Source organism: Periophthalmus magnuspinnatus, chromosome 17, assembly GCF_009829125.3.
Source record: "Periophthalmus magnuspinnatus isolate fPerMag1 chromosome 17, fPerMag1.2.pri, whole genome shotgun sequence".
NCBI classification, from domain to species: domain Eukaryota; kingdom Metazoa; phylum Chordata; class Actinopteri; order Gobiiformes; family Gobiidae; genus Periophthalmus; species Periophthalmus magnuspinnatus.
The window spans coordinates 12,883,741-12,904,111 of NC_047142.1; the positions used below are offsets into that span (position 1 = coordinate 12,883,741).

At 40.0% G+C, this 20,371-nt stretch overlaps 1 protein-coding gene across 1 annotated transcript; it reads right to left on the reverse strand.

The window, feature by feature from the left end:
- Positions 1-1,645: 1,645 nt before the first annotated feature.
- tmeff1a (transmembrane protein with EGF-like and two follistatin-like domains 1a) lies at positions 1,646-19,974 on the reverse strand. The gene is made up of 10 exons (XM_033982701.2): positions 19,415-19,974; positions 15,836-15,945; positions 13,513-13,642; positions 11,580-11,609; positions 11,393-11,489; positions 8,838-8,986; positions 7,478-7,531; positions 7,178-7,298; positions 5,617-5,778; positions 1,646-4,206 (listed from the first exon to the last, which is right to left on the reverse strand). The coding sequence occupies exons 1-10, from the start codon at positions 19,581-19,583 to the stop codon at positions 4,122-4,124; spliced, it is 1,107 nt and encodes a 368-aa protein (XP_033838592.1). The 5' UTR covers positions 19,584-19,974; the 3' UTR covers positions 1,646-4,121.
- Positions 19,975-20,371: the final 397 nt, after the last annotated feature.

The following is a 20,371-nucleotide window of genomic DNA, read 5'->3' on the forward strand; positions in this document are numbered from 1 at the left end:
TTAAGCTCTTTATTTGACAACGACTTTATTCTCACAAAATTATGACTTTAATATTACTAAAATTATTTATTCAAAACTGTATTTAAATATCACAATAATATCGATATCACATTTCTTAACAGCCATATCACATGATTTTCCAATAGAGCTCAACAGGGAACCCCCACCCTGTGGTTCAAGAACTAAATTTCCCATTGATTTTTCTCATAAACTTTCCAAAAAAAAAGTATAATAAAAGCTTTCTCGGAGATAATCAGCTACAACAACGGTGATGCCTTTGAACTCTTAATATTTGAATTTTTTCGAAAAGTCTATGGAAAAAATGAATGGAAAATGTACTTCCTTAACCTGAGCAGACTGCCACTGTTGAGCTCCATATTGTGCAGCCTTAAATTGCAGTATAGTCCAGAGGGGGCATGGGACAGTGTGGGACAGTGTGGGACAGTGTGAGATGACAGTGTGAGACAGTGTGAGACAGTGTGAGGATGTCTCTGAGGCTTGGACACTTGCGGGACATGGACATTCTGTGTTTATACGACGAGTGAAGCCAGCAGCTGTCCTGTCCCACCCGAGTGCAGCCGTAGTGCTCTAAAAATACTCCTCCACAGACAGGGGTATCACTGCTAACTCTGCATGCTAACTGGACTGCTAACCACTGCTAACTACCCGTCTCTTCCCTGTCAATCAATGCTGGGTTATAAAAAGAAATAACTCTACCTATCTCTGTCTATTCTATTTAAAATGCAGAGACAGTTTGCACACAGGGAAGGCATTTTTCTAGCTGTTTAAACCTTCATTGTGTAAATTAGCTTTGACTCGTGTTTATAGCGTGGTTGCTAAGTAACAGCTATAGTATTACTTCTACCTGTGTCACTTCTAACCATAGACTGTATGTATAAATGGACGTAGCTAACCTGCTAGCCGTTGAACTCCAAATAGGAAGTGATCACGAGCACACTTCCTGTTCCATCAACTCTGGCTCCAATTCACTTTATATTGAAAAGCTGTCGCCTCTCTCTCCATAACTGCTGCAGTCAGGCTCATCATTTGGGTCTTAAAATGTGCGTATTAACCCACTTTAATTTCTAACCTACAACTTGCGTCCAAATACTGTAACTGTTAGCCTCGATGAGCGTCATTTGACTGGACCTGAGCGCTATGGGTGACGTCAGACTCACTTAGTCTACTTCTTAATACAATCTATGCTTCTAACCCTGTGTAAGTAAAACGATAAACTTTACGTAAAAGTGTCAAAATAAGAAGACTAGGTAGAAATTTGTGTGAACCATGTTTTAGTTTTTCACTTTAAAGACGCTGTGCCTGATTTTTACTGTCTTAAACGCGTAAAAAAAAGAGAACTGCTTCATTTGATATGGTTTGCAGTGGTGCATTATGCATTCAGAGCATCTTAATTACTCACCATGATGAGTTTATAAGTGCTTTTCACAACTTGCAGAGACCAGAGCGGAGTTTTGGCATCGGGTTAATGTTAACAACCACTAGCATGCTAACCGGCACTTCATAATTATCAGACACAAAAAATGCACACAGCGGACTCAAATACATGTAAAGAATCGGATACAGGCTGTTTAACAAAGTAGTAAAATATGAAACAGGAAAAAAAAAAACTTTAGTCCTTTATTTTGTAGAAAGAAGTTTTATTTTGGCGGGGCTTAAAATGGCTCCTGAGTCCAATGGGAAACATGCAGAAAAAGTGGTCATAACACAGTTCCAGTTCACAGAATACGACAAGTACAGGACATCACTGTAGACCCCTCCTCTCCTCTGACCGTCCAATCAGAACTCACCACAACAACAACATTTGAAACGAAAAAACAAATCAATACAAACATGTTAACGCTGGACGCACAAACGCTGAACAATGGGCTGTGCTTTTGGAAAGATGATTCATTTTCAACAACAAAAGCAACAATAATGCAAGGACAAAACCAGGAAATTAAGACTCTATATAAACTCTAATAAACACTGGTAACTCTTCACTATACAGCACAGTAATTGACAATTTGCAGTAACATCACGGTGCGGTGTTCTGTATCTATGTGTATGGTGGAATGTACAGCAGTTACCACGGTGATACAGTGCACACAGTAGCAAACGCTGCCAAAAAGGTTTTAAGAGAAAAGGAACAAAAAGAAAATCATTAATCCAATAGAGACCTTAACCCAGTATCAAGACAGTGAATTATCTAAAAAAAAAAAAAAAAAAATGTCTTCAAAAGCTGTATTTGTTTTGATACAAATGGACCATGTGTGTCCCTGATTGGCTAATTTACCTGTCAATCACGCCCATCTGAAATCAAGGAGATTCACTGGAGATTAGGTTCACATCTTTGTAAAATATCGGACAAGTGTGTATTGATACTTGATGTCACCAGTGTTCTCTGGGGGTGTGACGCTAACTGGAAGGACTGCCCTGTCTGAAGCTTTGTTACTCAAGTTAGACTTTAATCAGGGCTTTGTTTTAATACAATCTGACCGGAAAGAACTGACTTAGCTGGAACAAGATCATGAATGCTCGTATTGCTAATGTGTGCATTGCTGACGATTCTACCATAGAGGTATATGTCACTGCAAAGTATAACTTCTGGATCCCAGGGAAAAATTTGGTAATAGCTTAATAAGGAAACAAGGCTACTCCAGTTACAATGTTATTACTATACTGTGACTGTGCTGTTACTGTGCTGTAAGGTTAAGTGCAGCTTTAAAACTGTCAATAATGTCAATAAATATAAAACATATGACATATTGTTCAAAACCTGAGCTGTGAGCATCAGTGGGAAAGGTCCATGGAAACACCAGATCAACAAACAAACAAACAAACAAAAAAGATCAAACAAAGTACAATGCATTACTGTTTTTCTCACAAAGATGCATTGGGGAAATGTACTCATTATTATTTTATTTGTTTTATGTATGTGTTAATTTCATACCAGTTTTTTTTTTACAAATGCAACATCATGTAGATTTTTTGTGATAAAAAGTACTAAAATGAATTGATGGCAACAAAAAACAGAAAGTGATTTGGTGATCAGCTTTTACATTCCAGGTAATTCATAAAACATTCAACGGTCAATGTCTGAAGATGGAGGAAAACGAAACAAAAACATTTAAGGGGAGACACTTAGGGGAAAACTCTTTTTTATGTTTAGTTTTTTGGTCAGTTTGGTCTCTTAGCAACAAGCTTTCATGTGGAAACAAAAAAAATCTCCACTCTGTAATGAAAGATGTATTTAATTCAATCAACTTGCATCCCTGGAGTCATATGAGACAGTGTAACTTCAAAGGTTTCCTCAAAATGCATTTTCCCCCCATTGGGACATGAGGATCACCCTTAAAGTAGCAACTATACACCAGACTTTACAGTCTTGTACTTAACAAGATTTTGATGAAACGTACAAAAGGATTTGTTGATATCTAATTCCAAGTCTGAATTATTCAAATTTTAAGTTAAAAAAAATTGGCAAAATTTGATTATTTAGGCAATTTTTCTGTGAGATTTAGTTTACTCAAATTCTAAATATGATCCAAAATCCCTTCTGTATGTTTTAGTATCTAATATTACAATAAAATAAAATAAAAAAAGAAAGAAATAAGAATGTCCCAAAAATGGTCAATTTTGGCCATTTTTACACATAAAATGCCTTAACATTACATGATGAAAAACTTTAATATATTTTTTTCTTACACTCACCTAAGTAAACTACAGAAGAAATTTGAAATGTATATCTCTACATTTAAGATTTGATCCTATTCACCTGCAGTGTCTCGACTTAAATTTGACATGAGAAATTAGGTTTCATTTACAAGACAATAACACAACCTTAGAAGTAACAAAGTCCATAATATAATATCACAGATCAGAATGAACCAACCAAAATGATGACCCAAAATCATGGACCAAACCTGGAGAAGCTGCAGACGTCTCCTCCACCACAAGACAATCAAGGCCATTGTTCCTTGGAGCTAGGCATTGGGCATAGAACCAGAAGTCTCTCTAAAAAAGAGGGAGGTCCAGTGGTAAGGCCCCGTATACCAGCCCTGCCCTCTGCTGTGGTCCAGATGCCCTCCCAAATTGTGAGAAGGCTCCAGAAGGGGGCAGAGCTATACCATGCGCGAGTTGGACTCTGAGGGGAAGTGTCCCAGGTTCTGCTTGTGTCGGCGACCGCGCTGGTTCTTCGGACATTTTCTGAAAAACACAAGATTTCAGATTTATACATAAAGGTTGGTAGTTCAATCCCAGGTGATACTCGTACAGTGTGTGCTGTTGTGTCCTAGGGCAAGACAAGCACGTATCATAGCAAACAAAGAGCCAATCCGGAGCGAGGCTGTTGAAGGTAACACCCCTCCTGCCTGCACTGAGCAACGCTGTCAGTCAAACCTGTTACTAACATTATTAATGTTCATATAAAATAGCAAAATAAAAACACCATGATCACACACCGCCTCTTTAATATGTTTAAACTGTTGTACCCATAGGGGCTGATCCTATGTGTGTATGTGTGTTTGTAAAAAAACATCAATCGGTGCCTATGATTATACCTGTTATAAATAAATATGTTTAGAGGACAACTGGTCTGATAATATATCTTTTTACTAATGGTCAATGGTCATGCATTTGAAGATTTAAATGTGTTTTGTTCTCTTGCAAATGAAATGACAAAAGCACGGGCTGATCAAATCAGATGAGATGGTAAAGTGCAACAGAATGATGTCAACTGCTTTGAGGATCATAAATCTAAAGCATCATTATCCATATTATACACAGTCAGGTGTGTGCTCCCTGCTACAAACTAATCATTAGTACAAACTACTCCAGGTCTAGAGGTGGTACCGTACAGATCCTCAAAATCAGTATTTAAGTACAGTACTTCGGATATATAAGAATAGATTTTGAGGATCTATTCTTATATCTCCTATTTGAGTTGAGTACTTATTACTTTGACCCCACTACATTTGAAAGGGAAATATAGTACTCTCTACTTCACTACATAAAAACAAAAAAGTACAAAGTGCTTTGGAGGATGTGCTGTTACAAATTCACCGGAGAAGGTTTGCTCGTGCACAGGTTGTGGGTGCAATGCCACTGATTATCCAGTTTGTTTCTATTTTAGGGCTCTTGGTAACAACATCTGCAGTTCTAAGAAGCTTGGAGTTTGTTTATTGTTGCTTTTATTTTATGTACTTATTAATTTTTTGATAGTAAATATATTGAATTCCTGCTTGAGATTTACCCATTCTAATCATGTCTTTTATCATTGTAATCTCTTTTACATCAGTTCTACAGGCTGAACTGAACAGTATACAAACAAAATACAATTTGCATCTTGTCTTTAGAAGTACTGTATTTTATTAATTTTGAATCATTATTTAAAATGATTTGTCAGTCATTTCTACAACAAATACTAAAGTACTTTAAGAGTAATCATTTGTCAGTGGTACTTTTACTTGTATTGGAGTAATATTTGACCAGGAGTATTTTACTTTGCCACAAGTAATGAAATGCAGTATTCTGACCACCTTTGCTCAGGTCTGTGGTTTCAGACATCCCCAAAACAACAACAAACTGGACAGAAGTGCTCAGTAGTGGGGTTAGTACCTGGTGATGCACAGGACCACGGCAGCGATGATGGCGATCTGCACAGCTCCAATGATGGCAGCGATCAAGACGTAGTGCAGCTTCTGTCCACTGGGGACGACATAGAGCACGTTGAAGTCCTGGGGCTCAGTGCACTGAGGGCCCTTGTACCCCGCATCACATCTGTGGAGGACACACATAGCACAGATCAGATCAGAGCTCACTGAACCTCACAGAGACAGAAACTCTAGAGTCTGTGCTTTTGCCAGCTGCTGTCCTATGTACTTTGTAGTGTTTGAATTGCTAAAGGAATGGTATGTAACATTTTGACTTAAATTTCCATAAGTATGTCCTGTTTGTGTCCCCTGTAAACATATTCAAATCATATAGATTTTACTGATAACAATTGTAATGCATGTTACAAAAACATTAGACATGCCTCATGCAATAATTTAGTGCTTTGGTTGTCAAGACAGCCAAAGCACATCCAATCAGAAAGCAGAATGAGCCTCAAATGAGTCTCTCATTTGGGTTGCCAGTTTCAATGCTGAAATCCAGTTGGTTTAAACCTTTCTGCTATTTTATACACCTTTGGGCATCTTAAAGGAACTGTATGTAGCCTGCACTCATTGGTTGCCAGTGTCTTAACCTGCAGATACAGGACACATACATGTTTTTCTCATTCTAAGTATATGCACAGGCCTCATGTGAAAGCTCAGAACCTCCAGAATTCACTCACTGAGCTGCAGAGGCTGCAGTAGAGACTCATGTGACACTCATTCTGCCTTCTGACTGGACAACATTAAATTATAACATAAATAAATGGGACATCATGTCCACTGTTTTTGTTATCAATAAAACCTGTACCTGATTTGAACATGTTTACTTCGTATCTGGAAACCTGTTGTTTGAATTAAAAAATCTAAATCTAACATACGGTTCCTTTGAGTATTGTTATAACATATTTTATAACTTATATTTATAATATGTACAGTAGACTGAGTAGTTAAGCACTGACAGTATATTAAAACAGCGCTTGTGCCCTCTGCTGGTAAAGGTGGGGAGTGTGAAGTAAGTAATGAGGTGAAAATACTAGCTGCAAGTATCAGAGCATTAGGAGATACAGTTATCAAAACAATAGAAATCAATACATAAATAGGATAAACTTGGACTTTTCGTGAATTGTTTTATATGGTCTTGGTCAATATCAGAACATACAAAGATCACATGGTATAATGTAAAGAAGTGACTGTTACACTCAGTTTATCATTTCTATGTTCTATTTTTTTAAATTATGATTGTCGTATTGAAATCACATGATCAAAATCAATACATTTCAGTATAGTGACAATAGTAAAATGACATGCTTTAACCCATAAAGAAAGATGTGTGGACTTTAAAAACATGGAGGAGCTCCTTCTACTGCACCAAACATTGTGAATTTAGAGAAGAGGAAGGCCTCTAATTGCTGTTTTGTCAGACATGTACATTCAAGCACAAGGCCTCACACTCACAGCATAAAAGTTCAATCATTCAAAAACACTGTAGTGAAAAAATAACCAATATTGTTTCTGTGTCTGACCTGCAGGTGGCGGTGTTGTAGTGCATCTCACAGTTGCCGTGAACACAGTATCCAGCGTAGGTGCTGGAGCAGGGCACAGGCACCCCAGCACGAGCCCCCTCCCCTGGGTCCACTCCGGTGTCTACCACAGGGACGAAATGAGTTAGCACTGAGTTACTCACAGCAAGGATGCCCTAACACATGTCTCTTCAGTAGTAGTAATAACAGTAGTAGTAGTAGTAGTAGTAGTCATAATAGTAGGAGTAACAGTAGCAGTAGTATTAGTAGCAGCAGCAGCACAGTGAGGGAGAATTGTCTTACCCAGGACTTTGAAGGGGCTGTTGTCATCCTTCTTTCCCATTTTTTCCTTGTCAGCTGTGAACACAAAGATCATTCTGAAATCATAGACTGTACATGGGACTGGCCCCTGGTATCTGAGGCTGCAGGACATTCAGACTGAGTGTCACTGATAATAACTTCAGATGTAAACTTGAGGCATTAAAAATGTCTTGCTTCTCTTTTGATGCAATGAGCAGTGATAGTCCATTTTTATATATAAGGTGACATCAGTGTTGAAGGTACAGTGTGTAACTTTATGGAGGTGGCTAGTTACCTGACCCGCATGATTTTACGGAAATATAAATTTAAAACCATACTTGGGAACATTCCCCACAGACATAGATATGTGTTATCCCCTACTGTGGAATATTCTCGCTAAAATAACACCATTTCCAGAGAATTGGGGGTAATGTGGTCCTGACTGGTGGATTGTGGGTAATATGGTTCTGACTGGTGGATTGTGGTCAATGTGGTTCTGCATAAAGGATTGTAGGTAATGCAGTCCTAAATAGTGGATTGTCAGTAATGTGGTTCTGACTGGAGGAGTGTGGGTAATGTAGTCCTGAATAAAGAATTGTGGGTAATGCGGCCCTAAATAGTGGATTGTGGGTAATGCAGGACTGTCTGGAGGATTGTGGGTAATGCGGTCCTAAATAGTGGACTGTGGGTAATGCGGTCCTGTCTGGAGAATTGTGGATAATGCATAAAGGATTGCAGGTAATGCAGTCCTAAATAGTGGATTGTGGGTAATGCGGTTCTGACTGGAGGATTGTGGGTAATGCGGTTCTGAATAAAGGATTGTGGGTAATGCGGTCCTAAATAGTGGACTGTGGGTAATGCGGTCCTGACTAGTGGATTGTGGGTAATGCGGTCGTGAATAAAAGATTGTGGATAATGCGGTCCTGCATAGAGGATTGTGGGTAATGCGGTCCTGTCTGGCGAATTGTGGGTAATGCGGTCCTGAATAAAGGATTGTGGGTAATGCGGTCCTAAATAGTAGATTGTGGGTAATGTGGTCTTGACTGGAGGATTGTGGGTAATGCAGTCCTGAATAAAGGATTGTGTGTAATGCGGTTCTAAATAGTGGATTGTGGGTAATGTGGTCCTGACCTAAGGATTGTGGGTAATGCAGCTCTAACTGGTGGCCTGTGGATAATGCGGTCCTGACTGTAGGATTGTGAATAATGCGGTCCTAACTGGTGGATTGTGGGCAATGCGGTCCTAACTGGTGGATTGTGGGTAATGCGGTCCTAACTGGTGGATTGTGGGTAATGCTGTCCTGACTGATGGACTGTGGGTAATGTGGTACTGACTGATGGATTGTGGGTAATGCAGTGCTGACCTGCACAGAAGCCCAGGTGGCGCACGTCGATCTGCTCTTGCTTCATGCAGGAGGCCTCTCGGACCAGGCAGGGGTTGGAGTACGAGTGTCCGTCTGTGGCACACACCGGGTTCTCATTGTGACCGCTGCAGTCGATGTTACAGATGCACCTGGACAACAGTATGTCAGCTATAAAAAACTGATTTTGATCTGGTCTGGTCCTGTTGAGTCTGGAGTGAGTTTTTGTTTAGTCCTGGTTAAGTTTACCACAGATATAGCCTTGGTGTAGTTCTGGGTTACCCTGCTGTAGTCTTGGTTATGTTAAATCCTGGTTTATCTTAAAAGAACCATTGTAAGATTTAGATTTTATAGACATGACCTATCTGTATCACCAGATATGAGGTAAACTACAAGCAAGCTCAAATCAAATATCGCTTTTAATGATTACAATTCTAATGCTGTGTTTACAAGTTCATTACATCAGACAATAATTTGCTGTTTTGGTTCTCAAGGCGATTATCCAATCAGAAAGCAGAATGAGTCTCACATGAGTTTGGGTAAATAGTTTGAATATGTACGTATAAGTATGTATGAGTATTTTTTCCCAGTTTTAGTTCATAGAAGTTAGTCAACTTTTTCCTTATATTTTTGTTATTTAAATCTGTGTAATCCCTCAGTCGTCCGAGTATAATCCATAGTAAAAGCAAAATGTAATGTGCTGGACAAAAGGTTGTAGGAGTGAAAACGTTTCGCCGCTCATCCAAGTTGCTTCTTCAGTTCTGGTTAGATTACTGGTGGACACTGCCTTAAATCTATCTAAAGGGGAAGTTAACTACATTGAAACAAAAAACACCTATTGCTTACAGTTTCTGTTCGTAGGATAGGTCTGTTAAGCTACACTAACTGTGCACTGTGCCTGAGCCATACTTAGCATTATCATTCAGGGCCCTAATGGATCCTTAATGAGTGCTTTCATACCTATTAGCATCCTGACTAGTCCTATTGTTTTCTTTGTTTTGATTTGGGTCTGAGGATGAAGTCATAGAGGGGAGATAGATGAGAATGTACCAACAACGTCGAGAGCTCCTTGGCACCCCAGTCTGCCTTACGTCTCCAGCTCAAAGCCACTAACTATTCCTTTGAAGATAGTGAGCCAAAGAAAAGGAATGGTTTCAGAGAAGAGTTAAAGAAGCAGTTTTTGTTAAGAAGAACAATCCTTGCCTTAGACATCATCTTTCTCCCCTCGATAATGTCATCTCAGACCAAACAATAGGGCTAACCAGGATGCTAATAGGTGTGAAAGCAGTTGATACCCTAATATAAGTAAAACACCCTCTTTAAATGTTTGGAATAGTTTGCCCAAATAGATGGGAACCACTATAATGCAATTTGGCACATGATAGTGTAAGAAAATCACTTGAAACAATGCACCAAAGGATTTGCTCTTTGGAAACTCAAATAAGAAAATGGCCTAATGATTTACAAAAGTAACTGAAAGATTTGAAGTACTGGTATGAAATGTTATGTTCTGGTCTGAAAAATGTGTCAAAGCAACTAATCTAAAAATGTCACTCCTTGAAGTAATTGAATATTTATATGAATATGTATTCAGAATACGAATGTTGAGTAACCACCAGAATCAAGTTACTCATTGATTGGTATTCAGAATACATTTACTTACAGTTACTAAAACAATAACATTGTGGTATTTGATCAAACAATTTAGGCTTCAGTCTGCACAGTATCAGTGAGAAAAACACTGCTCTTGTGGTGAGTGCATGTGTCATTTTTTGTTCTCTAATTAGTGACAGGAAATGTATAACAAACTGTGAAACAAACATAAAGCTGTTTTTAATCCTATGTTGCATCTTATACAAATAAGTATAAGACTACATAGACTAGTATACGCCCATGGACCTGAACCACTGAGGGATTACACAGACATAAGGCCACATGGAAGATAAAAGAAAGTACTATGATTAAATGATGAAAATCACATTCTACTGTCTGAATTAAAAGTTTGTTTAAATATCATCGTGATATCGGAATCAGTATTGAGTATTGAGTCTATTCCATAGTACTGAATACATTTTGGTGTGCTGTACACGTGCACTAGCAAAATTAGTTTAACCTGAATGTCATTATTGCGCTCATGTTTACACTAGGGTTATTTATGGAGTTACTGGTTGGGCTCTTGCACCTTTGGCATTGCACATTACGTCAAAACTATGCAGTGTTTGATGCTCTAAACGTAATTTTGTTGTTTTCTATTACAAAGGCAATAAAATCTTGAATCTTGAATCAAGTTTGAAATTGTTGTATTATAACAATACTAGTCCATTCCAGGTCCAGTGTTGCCCATGTCTAGTCAAAGTCTAGTCTAAGTCCAGTCCAGGTCTAGTTCAAGTCTAGTCCAGATCTAGTCCAAATCCAGTCCAGGTCTAGCCAAAGTCCAGTCCAGGTTTAGTTCAGCTTTAGTCCAAGTCCAGTTCAGGTCTAGTCCAGGTTTAGTCCGGGTCCATTCCAGGTCTAATCTAGTCCAGTCCTGGTGCAGTCCAGCTGTGGCTGCTCCTCACCACACATCCTCAGAGTCTTCATCGCACTCGGCGCCGTACTTGCAGGTGCTACATTTGGTGAACTTGCGGCTAAGGTCTGGTGTGGAGCCTTCAGCATCTGCATACCACACAGAGGTCAGAGGTCAGGGGTGAGGACTGTGGAGGTTAGGACTTCCTCATGTCCCTTACAAAATAAAAGTCCACTTACCATCTCCATCTCCAGAACCCGAGCCCGGCTCTGGCAAACATAGAGAGAACAGGTCAGCAAGTAATCAATATAAAATACATTAAAAATACAAATAAAATAAAAAATTAAAATTAAATAAATAAATGTTAAGTGTTGGGAAGTAACTAAACACATGTAGTGTAAATATGTATTTAGAATACTAAGTTTGGGCAGGGGTGGAAAATAACAAATTACAAATACTCACATTACTGTTACATTACTAATTACAAATACTCATGTTACTACGGGAGAAAAGTGCATTTTGGGAACACGACCTTTGAAGGTACATGTCCCTTGTACTAACTCTATGGATGCAAGTTGATTAAATATTAAAACCTCTTTTGGTGCAGAGTGAACGATTTTGTTGTTTCCACATGAAAGATAAGAGACCACACTGAACAAAAAACATAAAGATTGGGGAAAAAAAAAAAAGTTTTTCCTGTAGTGTCTCCCCTCTAGGATTTTACTATTGTTTGTACATGTTGTCATAATCATGAGTAATCATAAAAAATTGCAATGCTCATAATAATCTTAATGCTAAAATGTTATATTGTGATATCCCTAACACTCCTAAGACCCAAGTGAGATCATATGAAGATCAAACCAGGACCTGACCAGGACAAGGTACAATAACCAGAGATCAGGAAAGCACCAGATGAGGACCAGATGGCTCTCTTTGCCTTTGACTCAGCATGATGAGTTTAATCCAGTGGTAATTATGGTTCCAAATTAAAATTGATCTGCCACTCAATCAGAGGAAAAATCAGTACAAGTCTGGAGCAACACCAAACTGTCCAGTCTGTCAGGACCACAGCAGAGGTATTTCCTGGGAAAGTGTGGTGCATGTAGAAAAATTATTATATAACTGTAAAATACTTGATTTAGACCACCACCAAGCTATGTCCTTGAGTACTTTGATGGAAACATTACTTACTTACTCTGATGTACAGTTACAGTGATGTTACAGTGACATGCATGCAGTGTTACCTTCATGTGGTGTTATGGATTTTTTTGTGAGTGTGTTACAGTGATGTAATGTTACAATGATATGTGTGTAGAGTTACAGTTATGTGTATGTGGTATTACAGTGATGTGTGTAGTGTTACAGTGATGTGGTATTACAGTGCCGTGTGTGCTATTGTGCCGTGTGTGTTACTGTTATGTGTATGTGATGTTACAGTGATGTGTTTCACAGTGATGTGGTGTCAAAGTGATGTGTATGTAAGATGTATGTAGAGTTAGAGTGATGTGTATGTGATGTAACAGGCATGTAGTGTTACAGTGATGTGTATGTGATGTAACAGGCATGTAGTGTTACAGTGATGCATTTGCGATGTAACAAGCATGTAGTGTTACAGTGATGCATTTGTGATGTAACAGGTATATAGTGTTACAGTGATGTGTATGTGGCGTTACAGAGATGTGGTGTTACTGTGATGTGTATGTGGTGTTGCAGGAATGCAGTATTGTAGTGATGTGTGGGTGGTGTTACAGTGATGTGTGTGGCGTTACGGTGTTACAGTATTACAGTGATATATATGTAGTGTTCCAGTGATGAGTGTGTGGTGTTACATTCATGTGGTATTACAGTGGTGTGTATGTGGTGTTATAGTCATATGGTGTTCCAGTGATGTGTGTGGTATGGTGCTGATGTGATGTTGCAGTAATGTGTGTCACAGTGATATATTGTTACAGTGACGTGCATGTAGTGTTACTGTGATGTGTGGTGTGACAGTAACGTGGTCATGGTGATGTTGCATGTGTGCTACTGTGATGTGTATATGGTGTTACAGTCAGTGGTGTTATACTCATGTGTGTTACATTGATGTGTATGTGATGTTACTGTGATGTGTGGTGTTACAGTGATGTGGTAATGGTGATGCCTTGTGTTACTGTGAAGCGTATGCAGTGTTACCATGAGTGCAAGGCCCGTCGGACAGCTTGCTGATGAGACGTTGCTGTTTGCAGGAGGCCTGGCGTCTGTAACACTCATTCTGGTACGTGTCTCCATTAGATCCACACACTGGGATGTAGTCCTTATCACACTGAAATTAAGAGACAACATCGGATTCATGTGGGAGAAGTGAGCCAAACCAGCTCACAACAACAACAACAACAACGGAGTGTGTTACTATAAGTGGGTATAAGGTAGTAATACATTTAGTTAAATACATTTAATAATGAAGCTGAATATTAGGGTTCAATGAAGAAATAATTGTTACTAATCAACTTCTTTTTTTGTTGTGTATTATTTGGATTATACAGACTCTTAAGTATATTATGTAGTATAAGTTGATATTGCAAAAACATGGGAAATTGAATTTATTTTTGAAAATTGTAATTTTTCAGTTATTTAAAATAATGTTGTACAATATAAATGATTGTTTGACTATTAGACTAATTAAATACATTTATATTGCATATATTCAGCTGCTAAAATAAATGTTCACTGATCTACTACTATTATATTGCTATTAATTTATTTAACAAATTTATCTAACCATTTGTGATTTTCAGATTGTAGAAGGTGATATCGTACTCCAAGATGGCGGGAAAGGCACATTTTTCTCTGTTGATTACACTGCATTCTCATTAAAAATATCTAAGTTACATTCACAAATGTTGACCCTGAATATTTGTGAGTAATTGGATCCTACAGTTCACAATATTAAAAAAAATCTACATTTTAACAATATTTATTTTAGCTGCAATTTGGTCATAATTTTAAGGCTTCAGTTTAATTTATTCATGAAATTATTCAGAACGTGTTTTCAATAAATGTGACAGATATGCATGAGTCTAGTTCAGACAGAACACTGCAGTGGAATGTTAATTGAATAATAAATTGATTGAATAATAAATAATAGAAATTTACGAGGCTTGTGTCCCCACCACAGTCCTATGAACACAGCTGTTTATCTGTGGACACGTCTCACGTTCACAGCTTTTGAATCTATATCCAATTAAACCTCAGCCATCAATCTGAGCCGACCTCTGACCCCTGCACACGGCGGTCAATGGGTCGTGTTACGAGAGAGAGAGGGGGTAGTGTGGACAGAGGGGACAGTCTGTGACAGAGGGGACAATGTAAAAAGAGGGGACAGTGTAAACACAGAGGGGACAGTGTGTACAGAGGGGACAGTGTGTGACAGAGGTGGCAGTGTGGACAGAGGGGACAGTCTGTGACAGAGGGGACAGTGTAAACACAGAGGGGACAGTGTGTGACAGAGGGGACTGTGTGGACAGAGGGGACAGTGTGTGACAGAGGAGACTGTGTGGACAGAGGGGACAGTGTGTGACAGACAGGACTGTGTGGACAGAGGGGACAGTGTGTGACAGACAGGACTGTGTGGACAGAGGGGGCAGTGTGGAAAAGAGGTGACAGTGTGTGACAGAGGGGACATGTGTGACAGAGGAGACTATATGGACAGAGTGGACTACAGGTGGGATATCGAAAAATTGATTTTGTTGTTTTGGACTTGTGATTAATAAAAATATAAATTTTATTGTCAGTAAAAAAGTAGCAAAAATTATCTGATTAAAATATAAAAAAAAACAGAATTGTGCTGTGTAAAGAAAGATTTTAATGCTGTGTTCAAACTGTAGCGTCAAAATCACTTTGGACGTCTCTAATTGGACGCTTCTAGTAGGGTGCATTTGCATTTGAGGGCAGATGCCTCTCACACGTCATGGACACAGTGGACACACATCAGAGGAAACTGCTTGACGTTCATCCAGGGCGACTGTTGCGGTCTACGAGTGCCTTTGGATGTTTTGTTTTCCCAGTCTCTTTGTGAATAATGGCAGATCAGGTTGAGAGAGTGGCTTTTTTCTGAACGCAGCATAAGACTCTACCTGATGTTTACTCTCTTAAAAACGTAAAAAAAAACCACACATATTTGCTTTAAACAGTTTGCAGTGGTCCAAAGTTATTCATCACTTACCTTATACATCCAGAACATCCAAATTATTCACTTTAATGATTTTAGAAGTGCTTAGAGAGAACATGGTGTAGTTTTGCTGTCAGGGTAAAGCCAGTAACAACTAGTATGCTAACTGTGCACTTCTTGATTCTCAGACAATAAAATACTTTATAATTAGATGCAGCCAATACACAAAGGATTTATTTTGACCTGAAGAGCTGCTTATAAGACTACAGTATATCTGTACTGGGGCTGAGAATAGATCTAGCTGTAGACCAGGGGAAGGCTCCCCGGGCGCTGCTGGTGAACACTGACCTGGAACTGGCAGACACACTTGAGTTGAGCACCATCATCTCTACACACGCCCCCATATCGACAGCTCCACTCATCACACACGCGCAGGTCACTCTTCCTCTGGGACAAGTCTGTGGGGACACAGGGGACAGTCAAGAGACTTATGGACAATTCAACAGGGTACAATTCATCAGACATGAGTAAATGAGTGTGGAGTAATGAGGAGTTTATTGAATGGAAACATGTTGGTGCATAGGCAGGTGGAGAGGATACTGAGCTTGCGTCTTTTGCCTTTAGAGATGGACTCCAAAATTAAAGGGGACATATTATGTAAAATCATCTTTTTTTTCATTCTTCTTTTATTATTTTGTTTTTACCCATGTAATAATGGTGTTCCCTCATCATTGTCTTAGCGTTGTATTTTGCGTGATACATGAGTGTTTGAGAAAGTATGGCCCTGCATTTGAGGCTTTGGTGGTCTGAAAAATATTGTAGTCACCCCCTGTTTCTAACCACTCCTCTGTACTTACTTGTAAATGATCAAATGTCACATAGCCATATTTGAACATGTGTGTTATATGACGAGGCAGGGTTTCTTTGTTCTGCATTTTTAAACAGGAAGTCAATAGACCTTTGTTTATTATTAAGTGGTTTTAGATGAATATTGTGGTTTACAATATGAAATAACGTGACGCTTTCTGTGCAATACTTGATTCTTGATATTTGATACTCTGCCCCATCGCCACTGCAGCAGCAGAACGACCAGCCTCCTCAGCCTTTCCATCTGCTCCTCTTCACTGTCACCAACAGAATCTATAGGTCCCTTTGAGTTTAATCATTGAATAAAATAATCATTGCACATCACTCATTTGTCATAGTGGTTGTTTTAAATAAGGGCTAAACCAGGACTAAACCAGGACTAAATCAGAACCAAACTAGGACCAAACCAGGGCCAAACTAGGACCAAACAAGGACTAAACCAGGACTAAACCAAGACCAAACCAGGACCAAACCAGGACCAAACCAGGACCAAACCAGGACTAAACCAGCACTAAAACTGGACCAAACCAGGGCCAAACCAGGACCAAACCAGGACCAAACCAAGACTTGAGGACCAAATCAAGGCAAAACCAAATCTTAACCAGAACTTCAACAGGGTCTAACCAGGATTAAACAAGAACCTAAACCAGGTTAAACTGCACTTAACTCAAACTATAGCAGGACACATTCGTAACAAAGTAGTACAAAACCAGGACTAAACTAAAGGTGTGTTCACAGTTGAGCATAGACCACCTCATAATTGGGACTAAACTGGAATTACATTCAGAACTAAACCTGGACCATACCAGGCCTAATTCAGGACTAGTACAGGACTGAACCAGTTCTACCATCAGGACTAAATCCAGAACCAGGACTTATCCAGACCTTCATCAAAATTCAACCAGAATTAAGCAAGACCAGGACTAAACTAGGACTAAACCAGGATTAAAACAGAACAAAACAAGGACTGAACTAGAACTAAACCATTTCTTAAATCCAAAACTTTAAAAAGACTTTACCAGGACTAAACAAGAACTTAAACAGGCCTAAACAGGTCTTAACAAGCACTCAGCCAGGACTAAACCAGGACCAGGACTAAACCGCATGCTGCTCTCTTCTTGGAGGGAGAAATATTGATTTGATATAAATCCCAGAGCATTCTATTATTTATGCGCTTGTCTCATTGTTTTGGTTGTAACCATGGTAACAGGTCAGTCTACCCTCACATTGTACACTCCATTATTCTGCATCAATAAAAGAAGAGGCGCACTGGCTTGTTCATAAAACCAGGACCAGACCAGAACTATGTGGGAGAATGCGGATGGGCTCGGCGGTGCATGGGGAATATTGATCGCTCTCCTGGTGCTCGATTTCCAAAAGGACAAAAATAACTGAGATCTGAACAGGACCGGGACTTAACCAAGACTCTGCGGGGTCTAAGGTCTGATAATGAGATGCAGTATGCTAAAGAAAATGAAGATGGAGGATAGTTCGGAAGTCAAAGTAGATGTTTTGGCCTGGTTTATGGCTAATATCTCTGTAAATATAGAGTTACGGTCACAAAACATAAAAAAAAACTGGCACAAAAAGCATATTGACTGACATTAGGAGTCACTTTGCCGGGGATCCAGAACATACACTTCTTTCTTGAATACTTTACAAAGACGTGCAAGGTCTGTCCGTATCAAAACAAATATGGCTGTTTATAAGGAAAAAAGTATCACATTTCAGATTTGCAGTTTTCTATAGAATCAATGAGCGAAGCACTAAACCCTGTTAATCTGAACTGAGAGAAATGTCATTTTGTTTGTAACGGTGGGTGACCAATAAGCTCCTTTGCTTCTCCTGTGTCACTGAGATAAACAAATCTGATTGGACAGACGAGTTTAAACCTGGTTTGAGACGTGACAAAGGGAGTGGGGACCAGACTAACTAAGACCCCTCTGTATAAAAAATACAGACGCGCATCTTCATCTATGCACCTTCACTAGAATCATTTGGATAAATTCAACTCTAGAATTGCCAATGGTAAAAGGTAAAGTTTTAAGTAGCTGTTAAATTAGTTCTAAACGTGAAAACATAATGAGCTTCACATGAGTCTCGTATTTGGGTTGCCAGTCTCAATCCATTTGGTTTAAACCTAAAATGCCTCTCTCTGATCCGGTGCTACTTAAACCCAAGCATCTCATTAATCAAAGCTAGTGAGTGAATTCTGGAGGTTCTGAGCTTTCACATAAGGCCTATCCATACAAAGAATATGAGAAAAACTAGAGAAAAATCCTCTATCTGCAGGTTAAAGCTGTGGCAACCCAGATTAAGTGACCTTTTTAACAGTACAAACCCAGGTGACACACAGTTCCTTCAATCTGTTTCTGTTACTAAGCCACTTCAGCCCAATATTGCGGTCTGCGATGAACACAATGTAAAAATATGACCTGCATATTTACATTGGGCTATAGTATACCCCCAATTTCTGCCTCCTGAAGCTAAAAGAATCCCGCTTGCCCCATGTGATGCCATTGTGTACTCAGCCCTCAGGATCAGTCCTTCAACAAAGTCCTACAGTGAAATCCACCTGAATGTGGTTTCTTAGACAAACACAACAGAGGAGCCTATCACAAACTCAGATTTCATCATAGAAATATAGAAGTAGAAAGTGTTTCAGTTTTGTTTTGTTTTTACAAGCAAGTTTTGTTATATTTTTACAATGTCCCAGAAGGAATTTGTTTTTCAGCATAGCCATATAGGCAAAAGGAGCTGTTAACTTTAAAACTACTGCTTCATCATAAAGTGGAACAGAGCATTTTGAGCTTTGGAGATGTAGACTAACTAATAATAAAGGATTACTCAAACATGTGGGAATGAAGCAAAACACAACTCCAGGTCTGTTTTTGAGGAGGTAACAACATTCTAACATGGTTTAAATCTCACAAGAGTCAATTTGCGGACCATTAAACTCTTGGTAGGCCTTTTGGTTACAGCTACCTTTCCAAATAAATAACAACAAATAAATAAACAGTAGGCTGATATAAGCTCCACAACCCCCCTGGTCCCGCTCACCTGTGCAGTCGCGGCCTTTGCCTCGGCATTCTCCGCTCTGGGGCGAGTAGGACGCACACGCCGGAGGGACGTACAGCAGTAGCCACAGCAAGTACACCGAGCCCCGGCACCAGCCCCGGCACCGGAGGCCCCTGTCCAACCCCCTGTCCGGAGCTCTCCCGCGCGTCATGACGCAGTCGAACTGAACCGAGACGAAAACACGCAGGAGTTTGGCTGGAACCGAGTCTGAGTCCGGGGATGGAGCGCTGGCCTGGTCCGTGGAGAGGGGAGTGCTCGTTGAGGAGATGCCCGTCTTAAGATGCTTCGTTTTCGGCCACGTTGATCCGATGCAGGCGCAGGAGAGCGGTGCGACTCAAGGGCAGCATCCTGGCGATAAAAAAAAAAAAAAAAGGAAGTGAAATCCTATGACTGAAAATCTCCCCGCGCGTGGACAGAAATTAGTTGTTTTGTGCAGCGCTCACCTCGTGTCGCGGTTTGCTGTGCGGCGGAGCGCGTCAGAGGCTCGCGCCACAGCGGTGAAGGAGGCGCGGTGCCTCTGCTGCAGACGTGATGCGTAAAGAAAACAGCACGGCAAAAAAACACACACACAATAAAGACACATGCACGGGAAGAGGACAGGAAAGAGAGAGAGGGAGGAGAGGGGGGAGGAACAGACAGGGGGGGGGCAGAGGGGGAGGGAGGGAGGACAGAGAAAGACAGAGAGAGAGTAGGGAGAGAGATGGGGAGAGGAAGAGTTAGAGACAGAGAGAGAGAGACAGAGAGAAAGCGAGAGAGAGAGGGGGGGGGAGAGGGAGGGAGGAAGAGTTACAGACAGAGAGAGGGAGACAGAGAGAAAGCGGGAGAGAGAGAGGGAGGGAGAGGAGGGGGGAGGGACAGACAAAGAGGGGGGGCGGGGAGAGAGAGAGGGAGGGAGGAGAGAGAAAGACAGACAGAGAGGGAGAGAGAGGGAAGAGGAAG